At 43.1% G+C, this 18,420-nt stretch overlaps 1 protein-coding gene across 5 annotated transcripts in view; it reads left to right on the top strand.

Annotated features, from left to right (window-relative positions):
• The first annotated feature begins 1,021 nt into the window (after nucleotides 1–1,021).
• The window catches only part of LOC120023810 (palmitoyltransferase ZDHHC14-like), a 105,119-nt gene continuing 87,720 nt past the window's right edge, over nucleotides 1,022–18,420 (top strand). For 3 of the 5 annotated variants that reach the window (XM_038967924.1, XM_038967927.1, XM_038967928.1), the window contains exons 1-2: nucleotides 1,022–1,481; nucleotides 5,303–5,612. In XM_038967924.1, the coding sequence (XP_038823852.1) occupies nucleotides 5,368–5,612 (245 nt within the window). In that variant the 5' untranslated portion in view covers nucleotides 1,022–1,481; nucleotides 5,303–5,367. Of the gene's footprint in view, nucleotides 1,622–3,091; nucleotides 3,189–5,302; nucleotides 5,613–18,420 lie in introns of those variants that run through there. The other 2 variants (XM_038967925.1, XM_038967926.1) reach the window with 2 other exon arrangements.

Raw genomic sequence — 18,420 nt, forward strand, 5'->3', positions numbered from 1 at the left:
TTACAAATTAATAAAAAATGAAAAGCTGAAATGTCTTGAGTCAATAAGTATCCAACCCCTTTGTTATGGCAAGCCTAAATAAGTTCAGGAGTAAAAATTTGCTGAACAAGTCACATAATAAGTTGCATGGACTCTGTGTGCAGTAAATCTTTAACATGATTTTTGAATGATTACCTCATCTCTGTTCCCCACACACACAATTATCTCTAAGGTTCCTTAGTTGAGCAGTGAATTTCAAACACAGATTCAACCACAAAGACCAGGGATGTTTTTCAATGCTTTGCAAAGAAGTGTAACTATTTGTAGATAGGTAAAAAAAACAAAAAACAGACATTGAATATCCCTTTGAGCATGGTGAAGTTATTACACTTTGGATGGTATCAATACACCCAGTCACTACAAAGATACAGGCATCCTTCCGAACTCAGTTGTCGGAGAGGAATGAAACCGCTCAGGGATTTCACCATGAGGCCAACAGTTACAGAGTTTAATGGCTGTGATAGGAGAAAAGTGAGGATGAATCAACAACATGGTAGTTACTCCACAACACTAACCTAAATGAGAAAGTGAAAAAAGGAAGCCTGTACAGAATACAAATATTACAAAACATGCATCCTGTTTGCAATAATGCACAGGAGTAAAAATAAATTACTGAATACAAAGTGTTATGTTTGGGGCAAATCCAAAACAACATATCACTGAGTACCACTCTCCATATCTTCAAGCATGGTGGTGGCTTCATCAATAGCCTAAAACACAAGGCCAAATATACACTGGTGTTGCTTACCAGGATCTAACTATTGATCATATTGTTCTATTATTGAAGACATTAATGCTATTTGTTTTGTATTATTCAAGCATTGGACATTTGTTTTCATTTTCTATCCAGATGTGCAATCAATTATATAATGGTTCACTAGCTACATTCCCCATAATTCCTGTTGCACAGCTATCCAATGACCAAAAAAAAGAGGAGGAGCTATGTGCTACGTATGTGGTAACGTTTTCTTGTTGCAATGAGCAGCGCGACGTGAGGGTGGCAGCAGTGGGAATACTTTCACAACAATAGCAAACACAGTGTGTGATCTCGATGTTTCAGCAGCCTGTCTGGGAATAGTGTATCGCGCAAACGAAGGAGTACGTGGCAGAATAATCGGAATATCTTCAGATTTGGGATGTCTGTAGCTAGCTGGACGAGGCGATCTTTCGTACTGCGCGCGACGACTAGCCAGAGAGCCAGGATGGAGCATCTTTTCTAAACATCCCTCGCGCTATCTGCTGCGGTTGAAGTGGTGTGGGACCGATGACCGTGTCTATACGCTGACTTTCTATGAATGAAGCGTTTGGTGTTTTCAGACCAGGCATAAACGTTTTGTAATTCAGAGAGAAAGGATGATATTGGTTTCGACTGCAGTTCGCAACAAACCCGGATACAAGAGCGGAAAAAAGTGCCGTACCACAAGCAGTGTCGACTTACTTTGGTGAGCTGTCAGAGGGTTAGAAACACTAACGTTAGAAGGATTCGGTTTCTGTGATGGTATGCCGCCGGTGATGTGACCGTAATGTTTGCTGAATGAAACTACAGAACACTCAGAAGCCCCCCTCCCCCACCGAGTTTCAAGTATGTTACAATGTCGTTAGCTTAGCTAGCTGCATTTTCTTTTTTGTTGGTAGTTTGCTACTAGCTAACGTTAGCTGTCTATACCTAGCCGTAAAGTACATTTGCCCGATGATTTTCACGTAATATTAGTTAACGTTTGATTATTTGGTAATGTTAGTTCCGTTAGCTAACTACACATTGTTACAGCGGTGATATGAACGCTTCCGCACATCCCGTTACATTAACTAACTAGTGTAAAACATAGCAGGCAAACTTTCAAATAACCTGTTCTTGGCGATACGTTCTCAATTCAGGAGAAAGGTATATCTTATACATATCCGTGTCCAGTTGCAGGTGGTTCTCCAAAAACCAGATAATATTCAGAAAAGTATCAAATCCACGTTTTGTAGAGTTAGAAATGCCTCTTGCATGTGTGTAGATAGTTGTTTTGGTCGCACTGTGAAGCGCTGTCATTTAGTTCTGCACGTGGCCGCGACTAGGTCATGCAAAGATGTTGGGAAATGCAAGATCTCTGGCAACTAAAATGGCATGGGAACTCACTCGGTGCCAAACGTGGATTTAATATATTTCTGAATATTCTATGTTTTTTGGAGAACCACCTGCAACTGGGCACGACATGTATAAGATACACTTTTTGCCCGAATCGAGAGAATTAAAGTATCGCCAAGAAGAGTTTAGTTAAATGTGCCTGCTATGCTTTACACTAGCTAATGTATAAAGGTCTAAAGGAAAGGTTCACCCATTTTGAATGTTATATTGTTTTTGTGCATCTCTGAGTGATGTTCTATCGATTCCCTGGATCATTTAATGTTTTCATGTATTTCTGAGTTATTGGCGTTCAAGCAGGCATAAATCCGGCAGGTATGACGTAACACCGTGATAAACCCGCTCTCACTGCACTGGAAGTTAATATGAATACGACTTTTAGATCGCAAAAACGTCTATCATACATGTCAGACTTCAATACTGTCCGATGTCATACCTCGGGAGAATGTCTTCTCTCAAATGAGCCATTGATCATATTTTTGCGATATTCCTACCTCGAGAAATGTGTCATTTAACGGAGGGCCTAGGGTGTATTGCATGGTGCTGTTGCCAGAGATATTATAGAAAGGAGATAAGAATCCAATGAATGAAGGAGCGTATAAACGCCACATCCAGCAAGACCGCAGACCAATCGTGTTCACGTTGTCATCCAAACGCGTCACGCGTTTGCTAAGCTAATCCTTTTCAAATTTAGTGTATATGTCAAGAAATGTGCCTATTAAGTATGTAATGTCATGATTCCAAAGCTATACGATACTACAGATGGCAAGTTAATTATCTCCCATTTCGGAAAAGATTTGTAATGTTCAACTTCTGGTTTATGAATTTGGTGCTAATGTTAGGTTTTTGAGCGATTGCCCAATAGACTCCCATTCAGTCCTTGTCCCAGAATCGCCCAGAATGCACCGTGCGGCCCATTTACGTTGCATGGGCAACTTTTCCCATCTACTTAAAAGTATATCCGCCGTTGCGAATGTTAGACTCCACTCTGTGGGGGACATCGATCAGCAGGTTGAACATGGTGAGATTGTAGACTCCAACATTGATAGTGCAGTTTGTTTAGGCGATTTTTACATCTAACTAGCTACGTTACATGCTGATATTGTCTTTGGTATTGTTGTGTTTAGCTACGTTTGCTAGCCAGCCAGCCCATTGCATTGCGGAATTTGGAGTCGACTTGAGCTGCAACAGATTTCCACATTGAAACAAGATTTTCAATGGTGCTACCAACCTTATTATGACGGCATATAACACAAAAATGTATCATTTGTTCACAAAAAATATTGTGCTAATTTAACACTAAATTAAAGGAATAGGTGGTTTTGGGTGGATTGTTAGCTGCTTTTAGCAACTCTAGTATTTACACTAGGGTTGCTGGGAATTAGCTTGCAATAAAAAGGAATAGTCCGCCAAAAACCAAAAGTTAACTAAAATTACATTTCAACTTACTGTGTCAATTGTCTGTAGCCTTGGTCCTTATGCAGGGAGGAATTTTATTAAAAAAAACAAAACATGATGGGACATATAATTAAACAGAATTTCCACAGGTGGGTCTGTTGTAGACCCATGCAGTTCCTCAGTAAGGTCAGTTCCTCTGCTTACTTACATCATGTTAAAAATAAAAGTCCCCCACAAGTTCTTGCTTTTTGTGCAAGTGTGGTGCATGTGCAGGACTTTTATTTTGATGTGAGGTAAGTGGACAAGAAGTGGGTCTACAAAAGACCCACGTTGGGAAAGCCTTTTTAATTTATGTTCTATTAGATGTTTTTCTCCATTCCCCCCCCCCCCCCCCCCCCCCCTGCAATAAGGACCAACCCTATGGACAATCAGCAGAGTAAGCTGAAATTGAATTTTATTTAACTTTATTTAACTTTTGGCTTCCTGTGGACTATTCTGTTTTTTTTTTTTGTAAGATAATTCCGAGCAACGCCAGTTTCAAGTTTTAATGGCACATGCTTAAGTACAGTGAAATGCCTTTCTTGCAAGCTCTAACCCCAACAATGCACTAATCAATAACAATGTAATACTACAAATAATAAGGTATAACAAAAACACACAAGATATAAGAAGAACACAATAAAGTAAGTAAGCATACTATATACAGAGTCAGTTCCAATACTATATTTACAATGTGCAGTGATACTGGATGTATAGGGGTAAGGTGAATAGGCCTCAGGATATATGATAAACAGAGTAGCAGCAGCAGCATATATGATTGAATGTGAGTGGGTGTGTGTAGTCAGTATAAATGTATGTGTGTGTGAGCAAACGATGGAGTGAGTGTTTGTATGTGTGTTGGGGTATCAGTGTGCGTAGTGTAGGGCTCTGAGTATGCATAGAGAAAGTGCAAAAATAATAAAATAGTCTGTGCAGCCATTTTGTTAGCTATTTAGCAGTATTATGGCAAAAAGATAGAAGCTGTTCGTGAGCCTGTTGGTGTCAGACTTGATGCACCGGTACCGCCTGCCGTGCAGAAGCAGAGAGAACGGTCTATCGCTTTGGTTGTTGGAGTCTTTAACGATTTTCCAGGCCTTCCTTTCACACACCGCCTGATATAGTGATCCTGGATGGCAGGGAGCTGTCCGAACCACTAGGCTGTCCACACCGCGCTGGTGTGTAAATACTAGCGTTGCTAAAAGCAGCTAGAGTATGGAAGCATTCAACTTTCACCGCCATAACAATGTGTGGCTAGGGCCAAGGAACATTAAACAATTCCTTGCTAGCTAGCTAGTGAAAAGTTTCAAGCATGTGAGAAGCTGTCACTTGTAGCTAGCTAGTTATCTTAGTGGTAAAATGGGTAGCCAAGTAGGTCTGGCTGTCATGCTAGAGAAATGTGTGTGCTGAGATTTAGCTACATGGACTCATAAAACATTAGCTGTCTGATTAAATGGTAGCTAGCTAATCTTATAAATCCATACAACCTCATCAGCAATAATAAAACAAAAATTAAAAGTGATCCTAAAGTCAGACTGGTCCCAGATCTGTTTGTTGTTTTGCCAACTGTTGTTCATTGTCTTTTTGGCATGACAGCAACCATAGGAGTTGGCTCAGCTGTATACACCACCCACAGATCTGGGACAAGGCTATAATCAGACCACTTTCTTTCCAGTAACATAATAGTTGCTTTCATTACAGCGGTGCTTGTACCCCCTGGCCCTGGACTGCTTCAACTGTTGGGGGATCTCACTGAGTGACCATTGATGCTGCATCTCAGGGTTGCTGAGCCTATGCGAGAGTGCGAGTACAGCCAGATCAGCACTCGCAGCTCGACACCGATGGAGACTCCATACAAGAAAAGGACCCCAAAGAGGAGGAAGTGGCAAGCCTTCCCAGGGCGGAATAAATTTTACTGCAATGGGAGGATCATGATGGCCAGGCAGACAGGGGTCTTCTACCTTACCCTTGTCCTAATTCTCGTCACAAGCGGACTCTTCTTCGCTTTTGAGTAAGTAGCTAAAGGTTTTGCCCTTTGATTTTGCCATCGTTTCTTTGGCCATGCCCACTTTGCCTATAAACTGGGCATTGGGACTGTCTGGAGTTTTGGTGTGCTGTAGCTAACAGAGCCAGGGTTTTTTGCCCCAACCTGTCACTGTGTATTAGCCAGGGGTGGCCTGTATGTGGATGAGACTGTGGCTCTCTCACTCACTGTTCCTCAAGGTGATCTTTCACCTTGAGCTGTCGTACTGAGCAGCGTCTTGGAGTTGGCAGAGGGTTTAAAGCCTTTTCATTCCGTTAGCTCAGCTCTAATGTTTAATCTTAGACATTTTTCTGGAAGTGTCATGGCAATTAATTAGAGGGTAGCGTAGGTAGGCTACTTGTCTTAACTCTCATTCACCACTCTTACTGACAGCCTACTTGATGTCCATTTGCCTCTCTGGTTAGTAATCATGGTAACACTAGTTGTCTAGTTTCTTTAGGAAAGGTGTGGCTGCTCTTGTTTCTCTGTCATAGTCACCGCCTCTTTGGTTGAGTGACTGCACTATACGATACTTGTCCATGCATGTAGATTGGGGCGGCAGGTAGCCTAGTGGTTAGAGCGTTGGGCCAGTAACCGAAAGGTTGCTGGATCGAATCCCTGAGCTAACAAGGAAAAATCTGTCATTCTGCCCCTGACCAAGTTCCCCGGGCACTGATGAAGTAGATGTTGATTTAAGGCAGCCACCCGCGGGGTGGTCAAGACACATTTCAGTTGTACAACTGACTAGGTATCCCACTTTCCCTTGACTGCATAAGCCTTGAATGGTCAGTCCTTTCCTAATAAATTAATTTCAGTTTCATTAGCATTTTTGTTCTAGACAACTCCTCCTCTCTCATTCTTTCTCTCTTGTGTACACACACAGCAACACACAGGTAATCCAAACCCCATTCTAAACACAGCAGTAAGAAAAAACAAGTATAAGACCTCTCTGAAGTACCAGATTTCCCCAGCCCGGACTGCTTTACCCTGTTTTTCTGAAACTTCTACACATCTGTCAGACTTGCTTGTTTTATAAGCATTTCACTGCACCTGCCATAACATCTGCAAATCTGTGTACGCGACCAATAAACTTTGATTTGATTTGTTGTGACACATTGTTTGTTTCGTGGTGAAGTGTGGAGCCTGTAAAGCCAGAGAGCTGAGTCCCCACTTCTCCTCTCTCACACTGTCCCTGGCTTTATAACAGTGTCTGCTGCATCTCAGCAGCAGGACAACCTGTCACCTGGGGGGGGTCCTCTGACTCCCCTATTTTCATCAGTTTGTAAATTGACTCCTACGTCCCATGGAGTACAGGAATGTCTCAGCATCTCTATGCTGGACTAGTCAGCCACTCTCTCCCTGCTAGTCCTCCTGACGAATCATTCCTTGTGACAATCTGCTTCTTTTCCTACCTTGGCTTGGATGTTGTTGCTGATTCAGGACCGGCAGCTTTTCTCACTAGGGGTTCCGTATGCATGATCAAGACCTGGGTATATTCTTTATGTCATATCAATGTAAAAACCTTTTCCATGTTGTCATTTCTGCTAATCCTGACCTGCTCCCAGTTCCATTTCATTAGTAGTGCTCTGCATGATGTGAGCGATATTGACCTCCTGCCTTCCACCAACTTTATCAGCTAGACCACCTCAGTGCCGTCACTGTCATAACACCAGTCGCCAAGAACAATTCTGGTTGTGAGCATTCATCACTGTAAAAAATAGGCTACAAGTTATATTTTGGCCAGTGGAGAGCTGTCTGTATATAGATGAAAGTGGCAGAGCCTGGTAACCATCCAATCCTCACACAGGGACCTCCATCCACACACCCGGAGAATACCAGCTGCTTCCTAGTGAAACACCCCTTAGGGCTTAATATCCTGCCTGCCTGCCCTGCCCAGTTGATCCACCACTCTCTCGGTGTCGCCTGCTGCCTTTGTTTGTTATCACTACAGTGTTCCGTTCACAGGAACAGCAGAGGACAACGGAGAGCTCCGTACCGTAGGCTCAGTAATGTCGCGTCTCCTCTCTCCAGACCTGCAGGCCATCCGAGTCCTCCTGACTATCCTCTCTGTTCCCCGCCGTTCAGCTGAGAGGAGCCAGATATCTATCGGACAGGGTGCTAGTCAGGACAGTGAACCTGCTCACTGTGGTTTGCTGTCCTCAACTTTAATGTGTCTAGATTTGCTGTGTATTTCCTACCTTTCGCACGCCGGTGCTATTCCAGCCCAGGGCATTGTCGTGAACGTCTAGCCTAATCCCTATTGGTGGCTGCCATAACGCTAAACCCTCATTCCTCTTTCTCCTTCAGATGCATATCATGACAAGGTTGAAGGTGTGTTGTAACCAAATGGCAGAGGCTTGGTTGTCTGCCTGTCACTAGCCTTAAACTCACATCAGAGGTCCAGTCTGGTGAGGTCATCCTTCCAGTTGGTGGAGAGAAAGCGGAGATATATGAAGCAGTGAAGCTTGGGAGGCAGCAGGAAAAGCAGATATTGTCTTCATCCCTCTTATTGTCCCCCATCTCAGAAAGAGATACTCGGCTATTAATGTATGGTAAGCCCTCTTAGTGAAAGCCAGACTCTGGTCTGTTTATTATTCTGTTCTGCTGCTCCCGCCCAGACGCCCATGTGCGCTGTTGCAACTTGCACATGTTCCCCCTTTCCCCTTGTCTTGTAAAAGTTTTACCCAGACAAATGTTTGAAGTAGTTATTTTGAGACACTGTAGTTAATGTCCTTTAGAAAGTACTGTAGGCCTTGTTCCACAGTACTTCCTGTTCAAGGAGATGGTCTGAACTCTTATGTGTTTGTCTATGAAAAACTCTATTCTGGACTGAACACAGGCTTAGTTATTGAAAGCAGCTAACTTGTGACACTGCACAAATGAGGTGTGTGTGTGTGACATGCAGCAAATCATAATAGATGGCACGCAAGATCCAGTGACCCTCGCTCGCACTCTCTCTCGCAAGCTTGCTCTTGCCCTCGCTCGCACGCCCGCTCTCGCCCTCTCTCACTCGTGCCCTCTCTCCTCGCTCTCTGTTGATGATGCTTAGCTCAGACAAGTATGGTTGCTATTAGACCCGCTGCTTTGTCTCGCTCTCTGAAATTTGTGCAAGACCGAGAGATGCGGATCCCCCTTTGTTTGTTTGTCACGTTTTAATCTCATCTACCACATGTGGCGTGCAAGTCTGTGTGTGCAGGGATGGAATTGTTTATTGAATTTAAGGAGCATTTCTGCACCCTCTGACTTGTATAATCGGGTGGGTAGGTGAGTGTACATTCGCGTGATTCTGATGTGTGGTTGCGTGGGTATGTGTGTTATGGTTGCCCACTGTGTGTGACCTCATTCTGAATGTCATCTCTCTGTGTGACATTCTGAATGTTTTACTTCAATAATAAGGAAGGCCAGTTCCTTCCTGCCACATAGCAGCAAAAACACGCAACGCAACAGTTAGGCTACTGCCAGGGATCGCATGATGATGTAGTGACCTAACGCTAATTTCAACTAACACATGATGATTTGGCAAAATTTAAAGGTAATGGAAATGTTTAACCAGTTGTGTTATGGTGAGTATGTTTAGTGTGGTTTTTGAGTGGGTGTTGTTTCACAGGATCTTGTTTCACACACACACACACACACAAGGGATGTGACAAATTGAAAAATGTTCTTAACATTTAAACTGACCTTAAAAAATCCATAAATAAAATCAATTTTAAAAGTCATAATTCTGTGTGAATTATGTGAACAGTGGAGAATATGGTCCTATTGTGTATGGTGTTCCTATTACATGACCGCTAAGGGGTAATTACATTTTTTCTACCACAGTCAGGCTGAATATCAAACTCAGAACTTGGCCCCTAAGCCCTTTTAACTCAACTTGGCCACTCGCTTTCGTGTTCGGTAGTGATCACTCGAGTCTGCAAGTGTTTTGGCCAAAATGAGCATTGAGACGATGCACACTCGATGTCCCAACTGCCACTTATCAATATTCCAACATTCTGAATCATTCACAAGCATTGTTCACCCACGACCTGTCTTGTGCGTGACTCACTCACTATGAAACACGAGCACTTGGGCCGACGGACACACATACGCACACGCAATATTTCTTCCATGGCAAAAATGAAAACACGAAGCAGATAACTCTTTGGCCCTTTAAAAAGAAAATCCTGCTGTATGTAAAATATTTTGTGCTATAGCTTAGAAATTAAATAAATGTGCCTCTGGATGACAACATAATGTTTGTTTCCAACATTAGGGCTGTTTCCCTAAAGAAGTTAAATCCAATTTGTGTTTTGTTTCCTTGTCACAATGCTAACGAGTATTGCGGTACTGGTATCGTCCCAGCTCTATATGGCAACCGGGGAGTATGGGCAAAGTAGTGTTTCAAAAGGAGTGGATGTATGGAAAGCGAATCAGCTAATTGGGCAGATTTATTGCCACTCGACCGTGGCTGGTTGCACGACGAGTCGATAAGCCGGTGCGAATGACTAGTGCGCCGGTGTTGTATCGACATGCCAGCCGAACTGAGGTGCTTCCTACTGGGAAACTGTATCACGGTGTCGCCGCCGGTGTTACCTAACATGGCACTTTATTTCCCTCCCTCCCATGGGTTGATTTTAAGTAGGATAGCAGCCTATGCAAGAAATAACTAATATTGATAACCGTCTAGACGTCACCTTGATACATGTACAGTCTACTACGCAATGGGGAGGGTATGAATGGCAATAACATCGAGACACAGTGCCCTTTGTTCCTGCTTGCCAAGCCCTACTGTCACACTGATAGTGGTTACCTAATGGCCAATATCAGGGTGACAGTAAGCACATGCATACAAACAACAGTACAGCCATCAGTACTTTTAATAAAAAATAAACAATTGTCTGTTTTATAACTGAAAATATTACATTTATTTGCAGAAAACTAACTATGAAATTGACTGACTGGTGCACGGTATAGCAAGCATATTTTACTTCTGTAGAACATAAACTGTTTGGTACTAGAATTTGACACTTTCGGTATTTTTGTCAAATGTGTCTTTCGTCGTCAACTGAGAGGATCATCTCTGTCTATCAGCGCAGCCGATGTCCCCACACGAGATCAGCCGATGTCCCCACACGAGATCAGCCGATGTCCCCACACGAGCGCACTGTGCATGCCTCTTGCCTGCTCAACGTACTTGTTGCTAGAGCTACCACTGCACTGGGAATCTGGTCTGCATCATGTTCGCTTCCCACTCATGCTGCACAGAAGTTAACACACTTGAATAATTCAACACGGCATGTTGAAACTGTAGTGTTAATTACAGTTCACAAAACAATGTCCATAGAGGCTAGAACACTTTACAATGCAAGAAGATACCGGTAGCATCCAGCTTTGTAGGCTAATTTCCTTGCTAGCTTACAGCTGAAGCTAACATCAATTCACATCCCTGGTACTTTGTTTGTGATAATATGCAAACTATTTTCTTTATATTTTAGTTATCAGTAAAAACAGTTCTCAGCGCAGGCTCAACTTGTCATTTATGGCAGTTGGACAAGTTGTGCCTGCTCTGAGAACTGTTTTTACTGATAACTAAAATACAAAGAATTCAGGTACTGACCTTCCTGACCCCTCCCATAGGTGAAAGGCAGGCTCTACTCTGTGTAAATAGCAAATTTACCTTTTCGGGCAAGTGATCATAATCTTCGGGCAACCAAAAAGTACTCCTGAAACTGCCCTGACTTGCCTGATCTGCAAGTGCCTTTCAAAATTTTTTACGGGATATTTCACCCAAATTTATAAAGTGACATACTGGTTTTCTTACCCTGTAAGCAGTCTATGGACAAGGTATGACAGCAATCCATGCGTTGGTTTTATTTCCTTGGCACTGTTTCCAAAGAACGTTTTAAGCATTTGTGAAACAAATCCTATTCAAGTCATGGGACCGAATTTTTTATTTTAATTACCATTTTCACACCTTGTCCAAATCGTCCAAATCATCCAAAAGTATCTCAAATGTATTGTGAAGCTCAACAAAGTTACTTAGATGATTTAAACATCTGTTATGTAATTTAGAAATTAATGTTCATAAATTGTAATTATCTTTTTAGGTCTGAAACCCAGAGGTTGTAAAGTTCTGGTTTAAATGAAACCAGAATTCCCATCTCACAATTAGTCAGATCCAATTTTATTTGCGAGAGCTCTCCCGTGCATATACAAAAACGTTCCTTTTATACTATTCTCTTAACCTACGCACATACATACACACTAATATTTGGATTTTCTCCTGAAGTCTCACCACAGTTTATTACCACTCAGCTGACAGTTCCAGTCCCCCCCAGATATGGGAAACCTGGAGGGGCTCTCCCTGTCCTATCTTATCTCCCCAGAGTTATAGCTGGGTTCAAACATAGGTTAACTAGTCTCTTTGCTTCCTTTCGGCACACACATACATTCCTCTCTTCCCCAATGGTTATCAGCTTTATTTACTCCTTGTCCATGCTACATAACCTCTAATCCTAATGGTTAAGTTTCCGGGTAGAATTATTTAATCATTTATCTTAAACCTTGATAGAATATTTTAACATCATACAAGGAAATTGCTAATATCGGTCGCATGACTTGATTGGGATTTGTGCAACCAGGGCATGTGGAAACAGTGCAAGTGAAACTAAACCAAAGCATTGATTTGCTGTCTTAACATGTCCATAGACTGATTAGTGTAAAGAATTGTATTTTTTTGTAATTTGAGTGAATTGTCCCTTAATGTCATTCCCTGTTCATCATAGATTCCTCTTGACAAGCCTATTTCAATGGCAGGCAGTGCCACTAGGAGTGTGGTTTAAGTTGCCATCAACTATTGAGTGAGCTTTATCTTCTTGTACCACATCTACAACTAACCATAACAGTCTGAGCTCAGAGCTGTACAAAACAGGTGGGCCTAGTCCCCATCAAAGCAGGGCATTAGAAACTAGCACAAAGAATGTCTATATGATCACAATACCAGTGGAGCTGCTAATCATAACGCTACTCTCCATCGCCACATCAGGATTAATGCCAGTGTATGCTATTTTGTTTACGTTCTGTTTGCTCGTCGTGCTGAAGTGCTCTGTCGTTATGCAAATGATCCCATAGAGCATCGGCTGCAGCAATCCAACCTAGTGGTGAATCATACCCTCTCATTTTCAGGGCATGCCTGTGACTGAGCAGGCAGCAGCCAGGTAGCTCTGACAGGATGGCTTGGTTACTCAGTGGGGTATGGCATAGGATTAAACTCGACTTTAATTTGTTATAGCCTAAGAATTATTGAGCTTGTCAACGTTTGCTGCATTTCTGTAACATCTCTTTGTCCATCTCCTTTTCAGAGACTGTTTGTAGAATAATGTCAGGATGCTTTTTGGTTACAGATACTATAGTCTCATGATGTATGTTCCCAAGATGAGACTAGAGACTGAAATACAGCTAGGCCTGTACCTTGTTGAACACCCCAGGCAAAGCATTAATAGCAAGTTATTGTAACTGCGTCCATCAGAGAATACAGCAGGTAAAAATTCCCTGCTGTATGTTGGGAATAGTTTATTATTTTAGTTATTACAAAGGTGCATCCTCTTTATGTAGCTTCTCTCTGAACACTGGGCAGAACTAAGGTCATATGTTTTGGAGGACTATGCAAAGGCAGAACTCCTGTAACTGGTAAGTCAATCCCTCCAGGGGCAGCCAAATGCAGGCTATTGTGAAAGAGTTCAGTATGCTTCTGAAGGCAACTTTTTGGCACAGCCACAACCGCAACACACACAGTTTCCTGAGAATAAAGCACACGCTTTCCTGAGAGGGGGAGTTTGTTCTATGCCTACATAAAGTCTCTCAATGAGTCAGCAAGATACCACTTACAAGTGTCACCTGCCCTTTTGAAAAACATCCTGATGGAACTTACACAATAACCTGCCTTTCACTGCATCCCCAACCATAGAAGAGTTCAAACTGATTTTCAATACTCTACATTTCATGAGCTGGATTTAATTGACACACTTGCCACTTACGTTGCATAACTGGTCAGTGAACAATGACTAAGTGAGGTAGAATACTAAACTATGCTAAAGGTCATCCAGCCTCATCTGTGTGTTTAGCAAACATTTCCCTGTTTGGACAAGTCGTTCCTAACAGGTCACTCCTTGTCATGTACTTTCCTGTTTCTGTCTCTTTCCTGCGAAGCCGAGAGAGGCTAATCATCTGGGTCAGATGGTTTAGACCCTTTAAGGTTGCTGCCCCGATCATCGCCAAGCCTACCTCCAACCTTTTTAACCTGTGTCTCCTTTCTGAGGAGGTTCCCATTGCTTGGAAGGCAGCCACGATTCGTCCTTTATTTAAACTGTTATAGGCCTATTTCTATTTTGCCCTGTTTATCAAAAGTGTTGGAAAAATAATCATCTGACTGGCTTTCTTGATGTCTGTAGTGTTCTCTTTGGTATGCAATCTGGTTTCCGCTCAGGTTATGGATGTGTCACTGCAACCTTAAAAACCTGTTTGGGCTGCAGCCCGACACCGGTACACTTATGACAACATCCAGCTCAAGTGCAGGGCGCGAAATTCAAAAGATATTTTTTTTAAATATTTAACTTTCACACATTAACAAGTCCAAGACACCAGATGAAAGGTGCACATCTTGTGAATCAAGCCAACATGTCCGATTTTTAAAATGTTTTACAGGGAAGACACTATGTAAATCTATTAGCTAACCACGTTAGCAAAAGACACCACTATTCTTACTCCATCAGTTTTTGACTCCATCAGTAGCTATCACAAATTCGGCCAAATAAAGATATAAATAGCCACTAACCAAGAAACAACCTCATCAGATGACAGTCTGATAACATATTTATTGTATAGCATATGTTTTGTTCGAAAAATGTGCATATTTCAGGTATAAATCATAGTTTACATTTCAGCTACAATCAGAAATTGCACCGAAAGCAGCCATAATATTTACAGACACCAACGTCAAATACCTAATTACTCATCATAAAACATTTCTGAAAAATACATAGTGTACAGTAAATGAAAGACAGGCATCTTGTGATGCCAGACAATATTTCCGATTTATTAAGTGTTTTACAGCGAAAACAAAATGTAGCGATATATTAGCTTAGCTTAGCACAATAGAAACACTTGGGCGCCGGCGACTACGACAGATATATGAAATAACATCATAAATTGGGTCTTACTTTTGCTGATCTTTCATCAGAATGTTGAACAAGGTGTCCTTTGTCCAGATGAGTCGTTGTTTGGATTCAGAATGGCAACTTTCTCTCTCCATTTAGCAAGCGCGCTAGCCGGGTTGCACGGATCTCTCCATGTAAACAAATGGAAGAGAACGGAACACGGTAAAACTCCCGAAAAAATTTCAATAATCTGATGAAACTATATTGAAAAAACATACGTTACGATGATATGGTGACATGTATCAAATAAAATCAAAGCCGGAAATAATATTCGCCTATAACGTCAGCAAAACAAAAGGCAACCCCACTGTCCAAATTGCGTCCTTCAGAGTACCGGAAATTGGGTACACGTCATTCCAAGAGGGTTTATTCCATCCCAGATCGAGATAATCACCTCCTTTCTTCTCTCACAGCCTTCTTGACACCCAGAGGAAGGTGTATGAAGTGTACGTAGACTCTTACGTTCATTGCCCATTTATAGGCAGGAAGAGGAAGAGAGCCTCGGTTTCAGACTTTGAACTTCCGGGTCAGGAAAAGTGCTGCAGAATGAGTTCTGTTTCACTCAGAGAAATAATTCAAACGGTTTTAGAAACTAGAGAGTGTTTTCTATCCAATAGTAATAATAATATGCATATTGTACGAGCAAGAATTGAGTACGACGCCGTTTGAAATGGACACATTTTATCAGGCTACTCAATACTTCCCCTTGCAGCCATAACAGGTTAATTAAAGGTCCTCAATGACGTCACCATTGCCCTTGATTTTGAACAATATTGTGCTGCTAATTGTATTGACTTGGCCAAAAATGTTGTTACCGGTAGACCATTCCATTCTTGTTGGTCGACTAAGGAGTATTGGTGTCTCTGAGGGGTCTTTGGCCTGGTTTGCTAACTACCTCAGAGTGCAGTGTATAAAGTCAGAAAATCTGCTGTCTCAGCCACTGCCTGTCACCAAGGGAGTACCCCAAGGTGCGATCCTAGGCCCCACGCTCTTCTCAATTTACATCAAGAACATACAGTTGAAGTCAGAAGTTTACATACACCTTAGCCAAATACATTTCAACTCAGTTTTTCACAATTCCTGACATTTAATCCTAGTAAAAATTGTCTGTCTTGGGTCAGTTAGGATCACCACTTAACATTTACATTTAAGTCATTTAGCAGACGCTCTTATCCAGAGCGACTTACAAATTGGTGAATTCACCTTATGATATCCAGTGGAACAACCACTTTACAATAGTGCATCTAACTCTTTTAAGGGGGGGGGGGGGTTAGAGGGATTACTTTATCCTATCCTAGGTATTCCTTAAAGAGGTGGGGTTTCAGGTGTCTCCGGAAGGTGGTGATTGACTCCGCTGACCTGGCGTCGTGAGGGAGTTTGTTCCACCATTGGGGTAACAGAGCAGCGAACAGTTTTGACTGGGCTGAGCGGGAACTGTACTTCCTCAGAGGTAGGGAGGCGAGCAGGCCAGAGGTGGATGAACGCAGTGCCCTTGTTTGGGTGTAGGGCCTGATCAGAGCCTGAAGGTACGGAGGTGCCGTTCCCCTCACAGCTCCGTAGGCAAGCACCATGGTCTTGTAGCGGATGCGAGCTTCAACTGGAAGCCAGTGGAGAGAGCGGAGGAGCGGGGTGACGTGAGAGAACTTGGGAAGGTTGAACACCAGACGGGCTGCGGCGTTCTGGATGAGTTGTAGGGGTTTAATGGCACAGGCAGGGAGCCCAGCCAACAGCGAGTTGCAGTAATCCAGACGGGAGATGACAAGTGCCTGGATTAGGACCTGCGCCGCTTCCTGTGTGAGGCAGGGTCGTACTCTGCGAATGTTGTAGAGCATGAACCTACAGGAACGGGTCACCGCCTTGATGTTAGTTGAGAACGACAGGGTGTTGTCCAGGATCACGCCAAGGTTCTTAGCGCTCTGGGAGGAGGACACAATGGAGTTGTCAACCGTGATGGCGAGATCATGGAACGGGCAGTCCTTCCCCGGGAGGAAGAGCAGCTCCGTCTTGCCGAGGTTCAGCTTGAGGTGGTGATCCGTCATCCACACTGATATGTCTGCCAGACATGCAGAGATGCGATTCGCCACCTGGTTATCAGAAGGGGGAAAGGAGAAGATTAATTGTGTGTTGTCTGCATAGCAATGATAGGAGAGACCATGTGAGGATATGACAGAGCCAAGTGACTTGGTGTATAGCGAGAATAGGAGAGGGCCTAGAACAGAGCCCTGGGGGACACCAGTGGTGAGAGCACGTGGTGCGGAGACAGATTCTCGCCACGCCACCTGGTAGGAGCGACCTGTCAGGTAGGACGCAATCCAAGCGTGGGCCGCGCCGGAGATGCCCAACTCGGAGAGGGTGGAGAGGAGGATATGATGGTTCACAGTATCAAAGGCAGCCGATAGGTCTAGAAGGATGAGAGCAGAGGAGAGAGAGTTAGCTTTAGCAGTGCGGAGCGCCTCCGTGACACAGAGAAGAGCAGTCTCAGTTGAATGACTAGTCTTGAAACCTGACTGATTTGGATCAAGAAGGTCATTCTGAGAGAGATAGCAGGAGAGCTGGCCAAGGACGGCACGTTCAAGAGTTTGAGAGAAAAGAAAGAAGGGATACTGGTCTGTAGTTGTTGACATCGGAGGGATCGAGTGTAGGTTTTTTCAGAAGGGGTGCAACTCTCGCTCTCTTGAAGACGGAAGGGACGTAGCCAGCGGTCAAGGATGAGTTGATGAGCGAGGTGACGGCACGTTCAAGAGTTTTGGAGAATGTGAAATGTCAGAATAATATTAGAGAATGATTTATTTCAGCTTTTATTTATTTCATCACATTCCCAGTGGGTCAGAAGTTTACATACACTCAATTAGTATTTGGTAGCATTGCCTTTAAATTGTTTACCTTGGGTCAAACGATTTGGGTAGCCTTCCACAAGCTTCCCACAATAAGTTGGGTGAATTTTGTCCCATTCCTCCTGACAGAGCTGGTGTAACTGAGTCAGGTTTGTAGGCCTCCTTGCTCGCACACGCTTTTTCAGTTCTGCCCACACATTTTCTATGGGATTGAGGTCAGGGCTTTGTGATGGCCACTCCAATACCTTGACTTTGTTGTCCTTAAGCCATTTTGCCACAACTTTGTAAGTATGCTTGGGGTCATTGTCCATTTGGAAGACCCATTTGCGACCAAGCTTTAACTTCCTGACTGATGCCTTGAGATGTTGCTTCAATATATCCACATAATTTTCCTACCTCATGATGCCATCTATTTTGCTAAGTGCACCAGTCCCTCCTGCAGCAAAGCACCCCCACAACATGATGCTGCCACCCCCATGCGTCACGGTCCCCTTTTTCCTCCAAACACAACGATGGTCATTATGGCCAAACAGTTCCATTTTTGTTTCGTCAGATCAGGGGACATTCTCCAAAAAGTATGATCATTGGCCCCATGTGCAGTTGCAAATCGTAGTCTGGCTTTTTTATGGCGGTTTTGGAGCAGTGGCTTCTTCCTTGCTGAGCGACCTTTCAGGTTATATTGATATAGGACTCGTTTTACTGTGGATATAGATACTTTTGTACCTGTTTCCTCCAGCATCTTCACAAGGTCCTTTGCTGTTGTTC

This window comes from Salvelinus namaycush, chromosome 28 (genome assembly GCF_016432855.1).
Source record: "Salvelinus namaycush isolate Seneca chromosome 28, SaNama_1.0, whole genome shotgun sequence".
NCBI classification, from domain to species: Eukaryota; Metazoa; Chordata; class Actinopteri; order Salmoniformes; family Salmonidae; genus Salvelinus; species Salvelinus namaycush.